Source organism: Sinohyriopsis cumingii, chromosome 6 (genome assembly GCF_028554795.1).
Source record: "Sinohyriopsis cumingii isolate HCF-2022 chromosome 6, ASM2855479v2, whole genome shotgun sequence".
Taxonomy (NCBI): Eukaryota; Metazoa; Mollusca; class Bivalvia; order Unionida; family Unionidae; genus Sinohyriopsis; species Sinohyriopsis cumingii.
This window is the reverse complement of record NC_142966.1, coordinates 35,136,997-35,156,433: the sequence shown is the minus strand read 5'-3', so window position 1 is coordinate 35,156,433 and position 19,437 is coordinate 35,136,997. Positions and strand designations below refer to the sequence as shown.

At 35.1% G+C, this 19,437-nt stretch overlaps 1 protein-coding gene across 1 annotated transcript in view; it reads right to left on the bottom strand.

Moving 5' to 3' along the window:
• Positions 1-9,086: 9,086 nt before the first annotated feature.
• The window catches only part of LOC149796709 (uncharacterized), a 108,403-nt gene continuing 98,052 nt past the window's right edge, over positions 9,087-19,437 (bottom strand). Inside the window, exon 4 of the mRNA XM_089960635.1 lies at positions 9,087-9,223. Within this exon, the coding sequence (XP_089816761.1) occupies positions 9,087-9,223 (137 nt within the window). The remainder of the gene's footprint in view (positions 9,224-19,437) is intronic.

Genomic DNA, 19,437 nt, shown 5'->3' with positions numbered 1-19,437 from the left:
ATGAGTGCTCATAGAGAATTTTTGGACAAAGGCATGTCATTAACCCAAACACCGTATTATTGATTGTCAAGAAAACAGAAATGTAGACCTTACAATACCACAAACGATGCAGTATACGTCATCACCTTCTATCTTATATATTTCGTCGGGACTAGAACTTGTATTCATTAGAACATTTCATTATTAGGACTTCTAAAATTTAATTCGTGTATTATTCTTGGATCGTTTTTGGATTTGATTATTAAAACCATCAGTTCTTTTTTTTCTTCATTGTTTACAGTATTTTTCCAGGGAAATAAATTATTTGTAAAAAGTTTCAAAGCTTGTTTCCACTCTTTCTTATGTTACTGTTTATTCGAGACTAAACACGTAACATAAGATTCTGTAAAGACGATCACTTTATACCACAAGGCCACCAGGGGCCCTTTATTTTGTTGCATCACAATGCATAGTCGGTGGGACTGTTTAATCTGGATACTGGGGTCAAGGGTCAATGGTACCGTTGGTTCGATTAACGAAACTGGTTAACTTAGTGCGATGGGCGAATGGTTCAGAACCAAAAGTTCTGCAGGGTAAAAAGTTTCCACAGAACCATTCAGATGACCGGAAGAATTGGACAACAGGAGAACCTTCATTTACCATTTATCGGGAATGGTGAACCGGAAGTCAGTAGGTTAAACGCCCGGATGCTGATGTAATATGCTTTAATCATATTTCTTAAGGTACGATATTGTTTTGTTATATCCGTTGATTAACTTTGCTCAAATGATTAGGATAGAGCTTTCAGTTGCCATAGTTAAGTTTATGGGATGTGGAAATAAGAGTGCGATATTCAGTTATTATTAAATTGCAATGGAAATAAACGTCTCTTTCACAAGCTTGTTTTATGAATTTTCTCTTGACCCATTACCACCCGGTTTCATCAGGTCACAATAGTGTCATAAATAGGATTAGGCGGTTGATTGCAATTGGTTTAAATATGTCCTAACTCTTGTACTCATTTTCACTAAACTGTTTTAAGTTGTGCGCATCTTCATAAGGATAATAAAAGTGGGACGAGTGAATATCTGGCATTCATTTCCTTTGTCCGCTCTTATGTAGTACATAAAGGCGTGCATGTTTATCGTTTTTATTTTGATTCCCTCGGAGCAGGAACTAACATCTGTTTTTCCATGTCGTTCCCATAACTGTATGCATGTGGGGTTGGTGATCTTAACAGCAGTATTCATCATGTTATCACTTAAGACCTTGTAAAATGGGGAAAAGTTTGGTTTTGAGGGAGAGTCGGTGTTTGGCAGTCTTGGTAAATCGGAGTCTCCTCAGGGACGACCAAATAATTTGTTGGAAATAATACAGTATGTTATTTTATTATATTCTCATCTTTTACCCTGTTATCTTTACATTGTCAGAATCGTTCAGTAATCCCCGATGCTGAACGCGCGCGACAATACACATATAGCATTCACGTGCATAAAGGAACTACTTTCTCCTGTAAACAAACAATGGACGCAGACATCAGCACTTTTGATTTGCACACAAATCTTGTATACTCGCGTAAGAGGCTCTTTACCTTGTGGTTGTTTAAATTTGTTTCTGAATGAACTAAAACATATGTTTTGTGGACTGCCACCTACCAGCTGCGTTGATACAATGTTACGGATTTAGGCTAGCTACATTATATAACAGACTCAAGATAATGTCCTTACAAATAACACACAAGTGACAAGTCATATAGTCTCTTCTTTAGCTGGTGGTAAGAATGGCAAAATAAAATATACTTACAGTTTTATATCCTGAATTTCCTCAAAATGTATTTTCTTAATTCTGCAAATCCGAATTACATGAGCCATGTCATAGGTTTTCAATCTGGATTACGCATTTATAAATTGTGCTGTAATTTCGATGATAAGTGCAATTGCATCCACCTTACTGCACTCAAAATGAAATAAGCATTCAATTAGATAGCGTCTTTTTGATAATTGCATTGGAAAGACTTCATATTTTCCCCACAGTATGATTTCAAACATTCAATGACAGAAACAGAAACACATTTGCAAATGGCAACAGGCTTCTCCCGCGCCACTTCAATCCGATGTATTTCATGTATAATTTGCACAGATGAATCGAAACAAAATACCAAAATATATTTATTCCAGATCAAATGGAAAAGTTGTTGCAATGCGCATTCATTCACAATGTGACTGCAAATTTCAATTGTAAATAGACACGCCATTTTCTTTCGAAAGTTATGTTGTGCCCGCGACTAAGTTCAAATTTATCTGGGCGGAGTTATGCGCGCATTAATAATGATGTCATTGTGTAATGACAAATCTGCGCTTGTGTATTTAGTTTGGAATGCGGCATTCATTTATTTACCTTGTTTCTTCTAGTGTATTTTGTTTATATAATTAAGCCTTAGGCAGAATTTTAAAAAAATGAGCATACAATAAAAATAGTTACTGCATTTGTATCGAAAATATGAACTCGTTTTGTCGCAAGGATATATACTTCACTCCCAAGATCATGCAGTATTCCATCCCAACACTCGTTCATATTTTTCCATAGAAATGCAGTAACCTATAAATATCAGATGATTCATCGCGTTCTCGTCACGATAACATAAACTGAGGTGAATATCCTGACCGGAAGCGACGAAGCTTTTTGTATGGACAACCCTAATATGCAAACTAACAATTTGGTAATGTCAAAGGAATATTTTGTCTACCGTGAATGACGACATAACACGAATATGGTCATTGTGCGATGTTTCTCAGAATACATTTTTAAACGAAAGAGTAACCAGATTAACGATAGACTAAATGCACTGAGTATAGAATTGAAACATTGGCCGTCAATATCCTGGACCCGTATCTCCTGTTATGGACCGGAGAACCGGTGTATTCTTATCCTTGTGGATTGCACAACTAGATAATTAGAACCACTAGCAATGCCAACTAGTCACCGAATTAGTGACAGTGACACTTGTTGCCATTTGTGGCACTGTAACGGTGCTTCCGGAGTTTCTCACAGACATGGCGTAAGTAATGGCTTGATTGAGAAATATGACTGGACTGTCAGAGACAAATAGAGCGTTGTATATGTGCTGACAGACCGCGGAATTAGGAATGATACCGAGACAGATAAGCTCATAAAGACTTACAAACATTGTGGTCAAACTTTAATTGAAACTAAACAATTTAGTTGTTAGATTGGGTTCAGGTAACAAACAATAGTTGAAAGTTCTTTTAAAATGAATTAGGGTTATTTAAAATGTAGTTTAAAACCCACTTTAACTGTTACGTTGGGTACAGGTAACAAGCAGTATTTAATTATGATGAGTATACATGAAGATCTTACTAAATTCATCTATTTATTTGTACTTGCATGCCACATATGTGCCATTAGTAAACACTAGCAGTCATTAGCAAATGCGAAAAGATTCCTCTTGTTTTCTCCGTTAACTTTACATTGTCAGAATTGTGCAATATTTGACACCATTGAACACACATGCAACTTCATATTGAACTCACGTGTGCCCAATAGCGTATTAGGAACTACTTTGAAAATAATCATGCACACTCTCGTAGTAGACGCTAATCGTTTTGGTTGATTAAATTTGTTTCTGAATGAACTAAAGCAGGTGTTTCGAGGTCTATCACATACCAACAGCGTTGGCACATTCCGTGTTAATTTTTTTGATACATTGTTTTGGATTTAGGCTAGCTATAGACGCCAGACAGGGTCCTTACAAATAACATGCAAGTGACAATGCATACACTATCTACTTTAGATGGTAATAAGAATGGCAAAAAATAAACTTAAAGTTTTACAGAATGGATTTCCTCAGAATGTAATTTCTTATTTCTGCAAATCTGAATAACATGATCTGACATGGGTCCTCAGGCTTGATTACTCATTTGGAAATTGTACTGTAATTTAGACTATATTCCAAGTGCAATTACATCCTTCTTATTGCACTCAAAATGAAATAAACATTATATCCCATAGCGTCTATATGATAATTGCAATTGAAAGACTTCATATTGTTTCCAACATTATGATTTCAACCATTCAATGACAGAACAGAAACACACTTGCAGATGTCATCACGTTTCTCCCTCACTGCTTCAATCAGATGTATTTCATGTAGAATTGGCCCAGATAATCCAGTCCATAATCACAAAATTTCGTAGAATCGACAAAAATAACAAACTTTATTAATTCCAATCAAATGAAAAAGTTGTTGCAGTGCACATTCATTCAAAATATGATCCGAAATATCAATTTTAAGTAAACCAAAACGCCATTTTCCTTCGAAAGTTATGTCTAGCGTGTGACTAATTTCAAATTTATCTCGGCAAAGTTATGTGCGCATTAATAATCTTGTTGTTGTGTAATGATGAATCTGCTCTTGTGTATTTGGTTTGGAATACGGCATATATTAAGTTTGTTTCTGTTAGTGTATATTTGTTCATTTAATTAAGCCTCATGTAGAATAAGAAAATGAGCATATAACAAAAATGTTACTGCATTTGTATGAAAAATATTAGCTCGTCTTGTCGTATGGATTACTACATTGCCAAGGTCGTGCAGTATTTTCATCCGAGAAACTACTTCATATTTTCACATACAAATATGTGTATATATATATATATATATATATATATATATATATATCGTAGGTTCTCGGGGTTCGATGACTTCCGAGGCCAACACGGTTGCCTTGGTATTTTCTAGGAATAATACAGTCAATATTGTTAAAAGTATATTTTAAACTAACAAAAATAAAACAACAAAAATCGTTTCGATCTACTTAACGTTGTTTTTAGGGAACAATGAAATATACATAGACATATGCACACTTACTTAAAAATGGCATGCATAGAAGAAACATATACATTCTGGCATTCAGTAAAATATTTCGAAGCTAATTAATTATCTAAACTCAAAGGCAAGAGCAACTAACTTGAAATAACTATATACCTAGGAACGGAACTATTTTCTCAGAAGAGTAAAAGGGCAAATGGCAAGCAAAGATTTGCTGGAAGCCATTCTTTTACGAGCTTAGCAGAGTCATGGCGATACAGTTATCTAGAGGCTTGCCTGTTTGTGTTTTCTTATTATTTTTAACGGATCTTTTAACAATTTTAGCCAAATCTCGACGAGTAGTATCGGAGTTTATAGTGACGTCTAGCATTGGAGCATCATGCTGTGCGTAAAGAGAGGCAGCTGCTAGTACCATTTTGATGTCTTTGGTATAACTCGACCGGGGTTCGAATCCGCGACTTCACACATCGGAGGCGGACGCTCTTACCACTTAGGGAGGCCACAAGGGCGGCATCATTGCGAGGATAACGTGTTTCATATTGCGCCATCAATATATCCCATAGCAATGCAGTTTTTGCTGCTAGTTTTACATCAAGGACAATTGTCATCGTGAGAAACTAAACTTAACTAAACATTGATTATACGGGAAAGTATGCATGTGTTTCAAGGGCCAGGGACCAGGGGCCAGGATACAATGGCAGGTCAGCACATTGGTGGCCACATGTAAAGTATTAAACCAATGTATCTATAAAGAACCGGAAAATATTTTTTTTTAAATTAGAAGATCTTTCCAGTAAAAGAAAATTTACAAGTTAAAATCTTGCAAATGCACATCAGGACAATAGGGGATACATTTCGCAAATGGAGGTAACGGTCAAAACATGTATGTAAAGAATATTACGAAAACAAACTTAAGATAACATTTTAAAGGGTAATTATGCAAAACAGCAAAACAATATAGAAAGATAACCATTCTAAGTATATACACGAAGGACTACAAGATACATGATCACAGATAAAGGCAAGATAACACGGGTATAAAAGTAATTATAAGAATCATAACAATAATACTGAATTGATATCACTAGAAGAGAGTGAATTTGATCAAAGTGACATTAAAGAAACGGATGCGAGATGGCTTTGACCAAACATTTTAGGGGCCGCAAGTTCTCACATAATCCACATTTGCCAGGCTTTGCGGTATCCAGTTTATTTTTTTATTGATACCTTCAGTGCCAGTCCATTAGTGGTTTGACTTAGTGGACTGCATTTCAACAGACTGGAACCTGTATCCGGCTGAGATGATACATTTGGCGAGTTTTGATTTAACTTTGTTTCTCATTTGATTTTTTGTGATTACTCGTTCACATTTTTTATATCAACTGTTTGTACCACAGTATATCGCAGTATCCCAACGTACCACGATATCTACCACGGTTTACCGCAATTATATTATGGACCAACAATTCACTGTTCTGCAGGTAGGCCGCTAACAAATTTTTGTTTAATTTCCGTCTGCTAATAATTGGAAAAAAATCTCTTGCTCTGATTTATAGCACGACACGTCATATTCTATCCATGCTATTATTAGAAAAAATATTAATTTCTGGAGATCAAAGAAAAGTAAATAATTTCATATCAGACTAAAATCGTAGCTTCCCCACCCCCATGATTAAATGGCCAGGAATTTGCAGCAGATGAATTTACAATGTGTATTCGTTGTATGGGTAGATTAAGCTTACACTATAACTGATAATGCAAAAATGCACAATGCTGATATTAAAAGACTTATTGAATAAAATATGAAACGTTGATACTGAAGCCTACAATTTTCTAGCTACACTGTTGATACAATAGACAAGGAATCTTTGGGCTTGATGCCGACACCCGACAATATGTTTATCAGAGAGAGCCAGTAAACATTATACATACTGACTCAGCAAACAGAAAATGTTTCGTGGATCTGAGAAATTACGTGTAGTTCAGAAAACAAGTGGGTCACTGAAAATCGTAAGATGATTCGTAGTCTTACGTATAATTAACGCATTTATTTACGCTATAAAATAACTTAAACATGATATGGGTTTGTATTTTGCTGTTGTTGTTGTTCTCTTAATCCGAAATGTTTCTGAAAGTTGGTGTTATGTTGTGGGGAAAATTTGCTGATGCTTCCTGCTTTATTTATTACTTACACTTTCTTATAGTTAATTCGTAGTTAGAAGCACATGGGATAATGTTAATTGGTATTATGTAAAAGAACGATTAAAACACGTTTATGGACACAAAAACAATGGTTGTATGTTGGTTAAACATTGCGCATCGATCCGTTCTTAGTTAGATTCAAAGGGAATTCAAACACTAGGCCGTATAGGTAGAGACCCGTCTGTTTGTTTTGCAATTAGTCATGACGTCACGACCAGCGAGGAAGCAATCTTGGGCTTTTGGGGAACGGAATCCCAAGAGTAACAGGTAAGTGATACATTACCCAGGGTAGTTTTCAAAAGAGACCAGACCGTTTCTAGGGTAGAATTTCAATAAGCAATTTGTTTAGACTAAATCCCATTTTCGTTAAAGGGCGGGAAGGAACTTTAGAGTAATTCTTGTTTGAATTTGCGGACAAAGGCTTCTTGAGTAAGATTTCCGGGTGGGCGTGAGATGCAACAGCCGAATATTGCAGCGAGGGAAGATGTTGAAAGCACCTGGGAGGCCTTTTGTGACTTCAGCAGTTTGTGTGGAGATGCAGTGCTGGAAAGAAACGTGGAAGAGAATACCAGAAGTGTCGGATGGACGGATGCGGAAGTGCCAGGAGAGCACGTAGTCAAGGGTAACAGAGGTACAAAAAGAAAACTAAGAGTCTGATAGATGAGTAACAAAGTCAACATTGAAGGAAAACACTCTCAAGTAAGACCTTAAATTCGTATGATGAGACAGTAATTAGCAACTGTGAATAGGTCGTTGTTTGTATTTCTTCGAAATTAATTGCGATTGTGAAATTTATCTATAAAATAGTTGAAAACGTTTGACAGATTTTATTAAAATGTTATGCCTTTCACCTTGAGTTATTTGTATACCTAGACCGTCGGCATCGCTAACTGTGGGCTTTGGAACTATTTAAAGTTTAATTTTTAACGTTCTCTTGTGTGAGTAATAATACCGTAGGAGGCACGTGACAGATGGATTATTCCAGAATATGAATAACAGCAATTCATTTTGTCACCACGTTGGCATACGTGATAGTTGTCAAAGTTGTGATTAAAGAATTATAAAGAGAATTATATATATGTGTCAAAATTAATTTGCGAGAGATGCAAACATTTTGTAAAGAAAATGACATACTTTGAACTATTTTGTCATACCATTAAAGTCGTTAAAAGATTCCTCGGGAATTTCCGTACATCCCTTACTGGCGGAAAATCCGACGTACCGGTAGAGTGAAAAAGTACCATGGTACGTACGACCGGAAACAATACCTCGGAAAAGCGGCATACCAGTAATACAGAGCTGCTATACCGAGTAGAATGTTCTTACGATAGGGATACGAGTTTTGGCATTCTTAACTTTGTATCTGAGAAAAGTGTTTCGTCTCATGGCCATCGCTTTTTCTGTAGCACATCTAAGGTCTGGTTTTTGCATCCCTTTCCTAATAAGTGGCACCGAATTCCTCATTTTTTATTTTGTTGCGCGTTTCCACGTTTGAGCAAAATATGCTTAATGCAAACACATATATATAATGGAAGGTTTTATATTAATGTATATGATGACAACTAGTCTGTGTATAAAAGTAACGAGAACCAGTCGATTTGCAATACAAGTCTGTTTCAAAGTTTCTATCTGGCCTATGGATCATATATCCAAGAAACAAATTATGATGACACCAATGTGATTTTGATGGTGGGATAGAAATCGTTTGCAAATCCCAAATATTGTTACACTTTTGTTCTGGCTCTCCAACCCATTTGCTGCTGGAGCTATCAATAAATCTGCACCAGCTTAAAGGTGGGGTGCTTGATTTATTACTAGCCTTCCCTTAGAAATGTTTATGTACGTCTGAATTTCTATAATCAGATGTGGGTTAAGCACACACACACACACGCACAGAGACATATATATATTGAGCGGGGAAAGGAGAGAGAGTGAGATAATAAAGGAAAGAGCGGAAAAGAGTGAATAAGCCATCTATTAGATCACATTCGTAAATTTGTTTATTCATTTTTGATAAGTATACTTGGACACCACTAAAAGATCTTGACAAAAGGCGTTTAATTTATGCTTGAACAATTAGCACTACGTTGTCCGTTTAGAAGTGACATTATATTTTGATCCGTAGTTACGGTTGCCCATGGTCTACTCGGATAACACCCACTGGTTAGAAATTGACCTTTCTTATTAACACTTCCTGAAAACGATATAGCTTAATATAATATTCATTCTCTCTCTCTCTCTCTCTCTCTCTCTCTCTCTCTCTCTCTCTCTCGCTCCCTCCATCCCTCCCTCCCTCCCTCCCTCCATCCATCCATCCATCTATCTATCTATCTATCTATCTATCTATCTATTGCTATTTAGTTAATGGTGCCCTTAGCCTGATGATGTGTTTTTACGTGTACGTTTACATTAGTCTCTCTCTCTCTGTGTATATATATATATATATATATATATATATATATATATATATATATATATATATATATATATATATATATATATATATATATATACTTCATTACATGATAATTTAATGTAAATTCACTAGAGATGACACTTTTTTTAGAAAATAGTTTGACCTTGACTGTTAGTTTATAAACACCAGGTTTTGATCTAAATCATGACCATGTTTCAAAATTTATAGCAACCTTCGTAAACAATTTCTATTTTATTTTAAAATGATTGGTTGTTTCCCAGGTCATGACGGGACCCTGCCTTTAAGATATAAACAATTTGTTTAAATTTTTATTTCTTTGTGTAAAAATGATTGGTTTTCGGCAGGGTCACACTGGGTATATGTGATCTGTAACAAGCTTTTGCTTCCTAAACTTCCAGAAAACGATCACGTGACCCTTGTTTACGTTTTAGAATGCCCATATAACTCACGTTTTGGAGAATTAATCGCAATATAAGTTGGGTTGTTAAATTGTTTGTTGTATGTTGTGCTGTTTGGAGTTATTTCAAATTACTTGCTTTGGAGTTATTTCAGATTACTTGGATTCAAATGGATTAATTTTGTTTTCTCTGGAAATTACGTGTGCTCATATATTATTGTCGTACAAGGACAATTTTTTATAAAAAATTATTCAGCTATCAGAAACCGGAGTGATGATTATTATTTCTACAATGAGCTGTAGACTGCGTAGCATACGTCATCGTCTTCCATCTTTGATTCTTCGTCGGGATTCGAACGTGAAATCAGTAGAACATTTTGTTATTAGGACTACTAAAATTTTATACTCGGATTATTTTTGGATCATTTTTGGATTTGATTGTATAACACCGTAAGTTCATATTTTTTCTTTTATACAGAATTTATCCAGGGAAATAAAGTATTGTGTTTTGAAAAGCTTGTTATTTTCACTCTTTTTAGTGTTACTGTTCATTCGAGTCTAAACAAGTGACATAAGAACATATAAAATCTCTGCTTCAGTAAGTTATTTATATTTGACTTTCGACTTATTATGTGATGTCTTTAACAAAAAAACAAACATTATTATTCAGCAAACGTTTCGCAATAATTCATCATCCACACCAATTAAATACATTAACCATCCACACAGTTAAATACATTCACCATCGACACCAATTAAATACATTCGAAACAGCAGATGTAGGTATAGTTAGTATAGCAAATTCTGTATTAATTATGGTCATGATATTCTGTTCATTTATGTCTGTTTTACTAACTTGTTTTGCTAAATTATTTATTATGCATTATTGTTATAAATATCTTCATGGTTTACAGCAAAAATTAAGATTTATTAGAAGTATGCTATTAATATGGGTTACAACAGCTACAGTGGAATATATCATGACGAACAAAGTAGATAGGAAAATAGGCACGAGAGAGAGAGTACAAATCTAACAAATTCTTCTTCTTTTTCTTCCTCTTCTTCTTCTTCTTCTTATTATTATTATTATTGTTATTATTATTATTACTATTATTATTATTATTATTATTAAATACATTTTAACATGGCCACCTGATGTTAATTTCTTCATATGGCCATTATTCGTTATTGAGGAAAAATGATGACATTATTATTATTATTATTATTATATATATATATATATATATATATATATATATATATATATATATATATATATATATATATATATATCTTACCAAGAAGGTAATCTGTTTGTTGGGTGAAATTAACGGCACATGTGTAATCATCTGTTGAAACATGCAATTGGAAAAAATTGGAGTTCACCTTACTTATTGCAGTAGGCCCGCCCTGAAGAGATAAAGGTAAATGAAAAAGCTCAACCAAATTTATATCTGTTTTCCTGAAAATGAACGTTTTGATCTTTACTATTACATCATAAAGTATGCGTTCAGACACATGATTTGAATAGTTAAATTACTTAAACTAGGTGAAACTCATTGCATATAACTTCTATTCTATTGCACGTCTCCTGTTTTAATTAGAGACATAGAATGAACCTTAAGAATTAGAGATCAGTAGCCATTTGAAAAGCATCTTAGCCACCTGAATAACCTGAATAATCCTAACTTTTTTTAATCACATTTCAAAAACGCATAGACGTTTAGGAATTAGTTCTATCAGTGAATGTGCGTACGTGCCAACATTCTTGGATGAGCTGGCGCTCCTCTTCTGACAAATCGTATACTCATTATTCCGACTATGAAAACAAAGTCATATGGACAGCGTTATTTTGCATACCAGGGCCCAGCAACGTGGAATGAATTGCCCACTGAACTTAGACACAAAGACACAGTGATCCCATTCAACATTGCTCTTAAAACCCACTTATTTCGACTGCAAGAACAAACTTACAGACTTAATAATGTTTCCTACCTTATATATTTTCAGCATGTATTTCATGTTTTCTAATTTCATAGTGTTTTTTATTTGTAATCATATCATTATAAATGATTTTATGTTATAGGTGTTGTCTAATGTTGTAAAGCACTCAGACCTTCTAAAGATTAGGTGCTATCCAAAGTTATTATTATTATTATTATTATTATTATATGCCAGCAGTTTTTATGTATTACATTGATATAATACAGACAGTACTTGAATGAATACGCTATAATCCAAAATGCCAATGGGTACTTAGTAATTCTAATGATGTTTTTGAAGTAAAATAGTCCACTCAAATGATACCTGAACACAAGGTTATGTTAAACATTTTTGTATTGATCGCCATCACACAATCATCAAATGGATGTTAAAATAATGAATTATATTTTCATTAAACATTCACAGTCCTTGTTTTCGGAAAATACTGTTACATACTGAGATTGAAAAATGGTGTTGAACTGATGGAATCAATTCAATATAATATAAAACTTACTCACCTTGTATACTTGGTCCTCCTTCACCGGGTATCTTTTTTTGACCTCACACTTTGGTCAGCAGTTGGTTTTCCTGAGGCGTCTATATGTGCCTCACTGAGAACACGTCCCTTGGTCACAGTTGTACAGAAACAGAATTCGGCAAATTGTTTCACTGGTCAACAGTGAAATCATTACTGACTTGAAAAGGCCCTAATCTGTAGTATTTTGGTGTGCCGAACACGAATATAACCGTGAAAAATTTGTATTGGCTCTCGTTTTGAAGATATTCATATACCTCATTTTCTATGTTTCACTGTGTAAATTTCTCCAGTAGGACTGCAGCAACATCCGGAATAATGATGTAACATTGCATAATACCATCATGCTCACATCATCCACAGTTGATTGCATCATTTTCTGATGCAATGCAATACTAATGCCATGCGGCTGCTGAAGTAAGTTGACGTCAGCAGTGTACTATACATGTGTAGGCCTATTATACTAATTCCAGGCGGCTGCTGAAGCTGACGTAAGCAGTGTACTATATAAAGCCCAATCAGATAGGTTCAGCATTTAAAATATTTTAGACGTTGTGCGAGACAGTTCAAGCTACTGTTACATAAAACTTATTATTTTATCCATTTACGTACAATAAAGAACAGTAATGCCTCGAAAGTGTGTTAATACCGCGGACAATTTTTGCTATATTTGTGGGGAAGTGACATTTGCCAACCAGAAGAAAAGTATCAATTCTCAAGTGAAGAAGGCATATCATCTTTACTTCGGATGCAAGGTTGGTGACCAAGACAAGCCTTGGGCTCCGCATATATGCTGTGCTACATGTACAACACAGCTTTCACAGTGGTTGAATTGCAAAAGGTCATCAATGCCGTTTGCAGTCCCAATGGTGTGGAGAGAGCCAAGCAACCACCTAAATGACTGTTACTTCTGCTTGGTTCCTCCTCTTTCCGGCGGAATAACGAAGCGAAAGAAGTCGAGAATAGTCTACCCAAACATTCCGTCTGCATTGAGACCAGTTCCACATGGTGAGGGACTTCCTATTCCAGAACCTCCAGCAGAATATTCTCTTGATTCATCTGACGAAGACAAAGGTGAGTCGACCTGTTCTTCTCCTGGTCCATCAGCATGCAGTGATCCAGATTTTCACTGTGGTGCATCATCAACCCCACACAGAATAACACAGGAAGAACTAAATGACCTGATTCATGATTTGGACTTATCAAAGAACAAGGCAGAATTGCTAGGATCAAGACTCCAACAATGGAATCTTCTAGAAGAAGATGTCACAATTACTGCATATCGAAAGCGCCACCAGCAATTGGAGCCTTTCTTCAGAAAGGAAAGTAATCTGATATTCTGTTCCGATATTGAGGGCCTCATGAATGCTTTAAAAATCACTCATGACCCACAAGAATGGAGACTATTTGTGGACTCTTCGAAACTGAGTCTCAAGGCTGTGCTTTTGCACAATGGAAACATTCTTCCATCTATTCCAGTAGCGTATGCTGTCCACATGAAAGAGACATACGATAACTTAAGGCAGCTACTGAATTCCATTGAGTATAACAAGTACAGCTGGCACCTCTGTGGTGATTTGAAGGTAGTTGCCCTTTTAATGGGACTGCAGCAAGGATATACAAAATACATGTGTTTCTTATGCGAGTGGGATAGCCGAGCAAGGGAAATGCACTACATGAGGAAGGAATGGACTCACAGGCAGAATGTAGCCATTGGAGAGAAGAATATCCAACACCCAGCTCTGGTTGAGGCTCAGAAAATCTTGCTACCACCCCTTCACATCAAACTAGGTTTGATGAAGAACTTCGTGAAAGCCATTGACCGGACTTTGCCAGCATTCCGATACCTGCATGAAAAATTCCCTCGACTCAGCGAAGCAAAGATTAAAGAGGGAGTTTTTGTGGGTCCTCAGATTCGAGAGCTTTTCAAAGATGACCGGTTCAACAACTTGCTGGAAGGTGACGCGAAACAAGCATGGAATGCTTTTCGCCTAGTTTCTACAAACTTCCTCGGAAATGTTAGGGCAGAAAACTATAAGGAACTAGTAGAAGACATGTTGATGAAGTATAAGAAACTTGGCTGCAATATGTCTCTAAAGATTCACTTCCTTCATTCCCATTTGGATTTCTTTCCTAGCAACTGTGGTATTGTTAGTGATGAACACGGCGAACGTTTTCATCAAGATATCGCAACAATGGAACAAAGATACCAGGGAAAATGGTCCACTACAATGCTGGCTGACTACTGCTGGACACTCCTCAGAGATGCTCCCGAACAGCTGTACAAGAGACAGGCGAAGAAATCTAAGATGTAGTCAATGACTTGATTTTTTATAGGTAGGCTATTACAGTTGACCTTTTACTATTGGAATGCATTTCGTTATGTAAACATTAATTTCTTGCAGATTACAAAAAAACTAGAGCCAATTTTGCAATTTGACTGTCATATTCGTGTTCAGCACATAAAAATTGATAAGAATTGACTAATTTTATTTCAGTAACATGACTTTTGTAAAAATTTGTTGTCCAGTGTAATCAAACACCGTTTGAGAAGTTCTAAATTTGCCTTCCTGAATTCTCTATTTTATGAAATATATATGTATATAGTTATATTTTGCCCATAACAAATTCACTGTAACATTTTGTATAGAAACTTTCATTTGGAAAACAAGAAGAGTTATCTATCTTTAATAACCACTTGATAATACTTGGGTCTACTTAACTGTTTTGATACCATTTGAACCAGAACATGCATAACAATTACTTTCGCGACATCACTGAAGAAGAAAATATCTACACAAAAGAGGAATTTTTCTCTAAAGTGACTTATTGTCTTCTATCAGTTCAACAACTATGTTTTCAAAATGGTCAATCTTTAAAAAATAAAAATAGCATGACGAAAATAACGACGTGCCTTTAAGTAAGTAAATAAAACCTAATTGTTACATTTTTGGTTCTTAGGTTCTTCACCTTTCTACCATCTCAGAACTTTCAACGTGTGTAATGATCGAATGTTGTTTCAATATTTTTAAGTATTTTACTCTTTGGGATAACAATGTTTATCCCTATAAGGTTTAATAACAAGTTATGTCAATGTTGAGCAGTGGTTGAGATAGCAATGTTTATACCTATAAGGTTAAATAACAAGTTAATGTCAATGTTGAACAGTGGTTGAGATAACAATGTTTATCACTGTAAGGTTAAATAACAAGTTATGTCAATGTTGAACAGTGGAATAAAACGATTTCTCTACCGATTATCATCATGGTACGAAGAAATATTTTGCAACGGTTGTGCACAGAAACAAAGAAACATGAATGATAGAGCTGGAGTTCTATCTCCGTGTTCATTTGTCTGAAAGGAAGTTAGACTGATTTGCAAAACGCCATTCTTCACGGATGGAGACCGACGAACAGCCAGATTTATACTTTGGCATTGCTGAGACTAGGGAAAATCCCATTTTTTATGAACCGGATGTTCTTTATGTTTGTGCGATAACATTCATCCTACCAAAGGTAATAATAGCCGCAGCGGTGGTGGGTATATGACGGTTCTTCATGTACTTGTACCAGTACCAGCAGTGGTGGTGGGTACATGACGGTTGTTCATGTACTAGTAGCAGTAACAGCAGCGGTAGATCAGTTGTATGTAGCAGCAGCAGTAGAACCACTATTAATTTTTTTACCACCATAGTCATCACTACCACCACAACCACTTGATCTTTAAAGGCATTCTCATTCATTTTGTCTTCAAACTGGTGTGAAAACTATAAATCACGCGAAATTGCATCCAAAAAAATGACCAACCTGTTGAATTTGCACACCAGTAAAAGTCCAATGTTTGCATCTGGCATGTGCAAGCATAGGAGGCTGGAATGGCGACCAGTAGTACCAGCAGTGACTGTAGGAACATTATAGACATCTTCATTATTAATAAGCCTTGAGAAAACAATGAAAGATTTGATCATGAAGAATGTAAAGAAAACCATAATGTGCTGAAGTTATTTGCAGGTATCCAAAATACATTTTCTTTATACAAACAACATATTTGGCCCCTCAATATTACCACAATCTATCGCTGCAAGTCTTAGTAAGTAACCAACCAACGTAATATTAGCGATACATTTTAACAATAAAAACTAATGGGGTTTTCCGGTGTCGTTTGAATACGAGACTTAATTGAGGAATTAACAATATTTATTATTCTTTTGAAATTTAAAAAGTTATTGATTTATTATTTCGTCCATGAAATTAAAGTAATCCATACGTATAATATTTTAAAATTCATGCATCTTATCATATTTGTGCAAAGGTTTATTTCACACAAATGAGATTACCCTTCACAAATCTTTACACTTATAAACAAAGGAAATAATATCTGTTTTCATATACAAAACATTAATCTTACCTTAACGCACACTATTATCTGTTTATACGATTTTGCAAGCCAAACACCCTCTCTTGTATTGTGAGAACGATTGGGTTATGTCTTTATATACTTTACATTTGACCATTATGAGGATATTAAGTTTAAAGGTCAATGAAAAGTTCACTATAATCACGTACATTGAAGACGGCAAGCACGTAGGCACATTTGGAACATAACGACAGGGGTTGATAATCGTAATTGGAGATAATTATTTTGTTTCATTCTCAATTCCATTCGATGCATGCTGTTGTAAATATATTCTAATTGGGATACACACTTTACGTCAGTAGACATTTTAATTAAGGTAATATCAGCGACAGCTACAGCTACCATCATATGAACTTGATATTTCTAATACATACAATGCACCAATAATTGATTTGCCACAATCAAAACTTCAACAAACTTCCATAGTAATTCATATTCACAGAGACTGATAATGAATGATAAAATTGGCTACAAACAAAGGATCTGCTAATCACATGTCTACTGATGCCAATAACTAATGTTTGAACACAGTTTTGTATGAAATGAGGTATTATATCACACTTACAAATCTTTGATGATACACTTTGCAAAACCAATGCTAGCATATGTATATAGGGGATTGAATACACAAAGTGTTACGGTCAACATTTTTGAACAATGTTTTTCAGTTTGGTTCTCCCCTTGCACAGCATAGGATGAATTTGTTTCATCCTTCATTCAAAGATAAAAGCTTACTGCGTATTGTACCTCCAAATGAAACGAAACAAGACTTTCAAGAATGATAATTAGTTTAGAAGTCTGTGGCATAATGGAAGCGAGAAATTATTTTATGACATAATTAAAGTCACTTACTTTAAAAATAAATGTATAATGACCATAATACTTATGCAGAAAATGACTTAGACGTTTGGACAAGAGAGCCAGATCTATTTCACCAGGCAGAAAACTTCTTTCCTTTATAGTTCCTTCATACCTTAATTTCATTTTTGACTGAGTAGGGTAAAGATTAGTTCTTAATACTATACAAGTCCCTGAAAACATATTTGAAATCCGAGTCAGAGTCAAGAAGATTAATTTCTGTGTCTTCGCTTTAAAGACGTTTCTAATTTAATCAATTTCAATGGTCCACGGGCATTATTTTAACAACTAGTTCACATGAGCTTAAACCAAAAGATTTTTCTACTGATTCCCTAACAAAAGACACGAGTAAATAAACACTTGTCCCAATCCTTTAGTGCGTCAAAACAATATGTGTGAATTATATTATTCAATGTTTTATGAAATCTTTCCAAAGTCCCTTATCTTTCAGGGTGATAATCAACGAATTTATACTGACGCTTGTTTTGTTGGAAGATCTCAAATATAAATTGACACTCGGAAAGACTGGACAGATCTTGGAAGTCATAAAGAGGAAAATAATTTATCAGTTTTTATATGGTTTTAGTTTTAGTATTTCTCAAAGAATATGCCTCTGGACATATTATTGGCCCAGACGTTATGGTCAACAAGTATTGGTTTGCCGACAGTCTTAGACGAGGTGCAGATACGTCTGTCATGAATATGCTACATGGTTCGTCAAATACAACTATAGGTTGCAGATAAACCTTCCGTATATTTGTATTAGGTATTCCTACTATTTTAAGTTATTGAGAAACATCATGTATTAATTTTCTGCCGATAGAAATGATTCAGGATCGTATGACAAATCTTAGCGACTCCTAAATGACGAGCCATGTGAATTTTATGGATTAGGCTAATAACGACATGTCCATATCACATTAGAACAACAATATGATGGCTCACAGACCAGTCGTAACCAACTGGTATCTTAGATGATCTCCAGTTTCTCATTAGAACTTCATTTTTGGCAAAATAACAAACTTATAATTGTGCGGCTTCAGTTTCGCCCATAACCGTCTGAAAGGAACAAAAGATTTCAGGATCTTGTTCCTGTTCGACAACAAGTGATTGTCTTTTGTCTCCATGGTTAGAATAACGAGAGTGAGAATGCTTCAATACCGAAAAAAAGTTGGGATGATGATTTTCGCTGTTAAGGAAACAGTTCAATCATTATCAGATTTTATTCTTGTTGAACTAGTTTTCAGACATAACTGTCGGCGGACTCTTTCAAATCAAGATTCCAGTATGAATCGTCTTGACTATACTTACGATTTCATATACAAGATGTCGAAGGCCTGCGAAGCAACAGGAACTAATATTGAGTCTAATCAATTCAAAAATTGAAAGTAAGATATGACAGAAATAAAAAGAAAGACGTTTTCAGCCCGGTAGTAGCGCTTGTGCTCTCTTGCAAATAAAAGCATTGTGTTATTTAGATTTAGAGACATGATGGTAATGACATTATGTATTTAGATTTAGAGACATGCTTGTAATAGCGCTGTGTATTTAGATTTAGAGACATGATTGCATTAGCGTTGTGTATTTTGTTCTCCAGACATGATTATGAGGCACGATCATGACAGCATTGTTTGATTTAAATTTATAGACATAACTTTAATAGCGGTGTTTAGTTGTTTGATTTCAAAGTGTAATTTAATCTGAGTCGAATGAAAGAAAACTGTTTGTGATAGATAACCCGCCATCAACGAAATGAAGGGAAACCATATTTCTAAGGAGTAA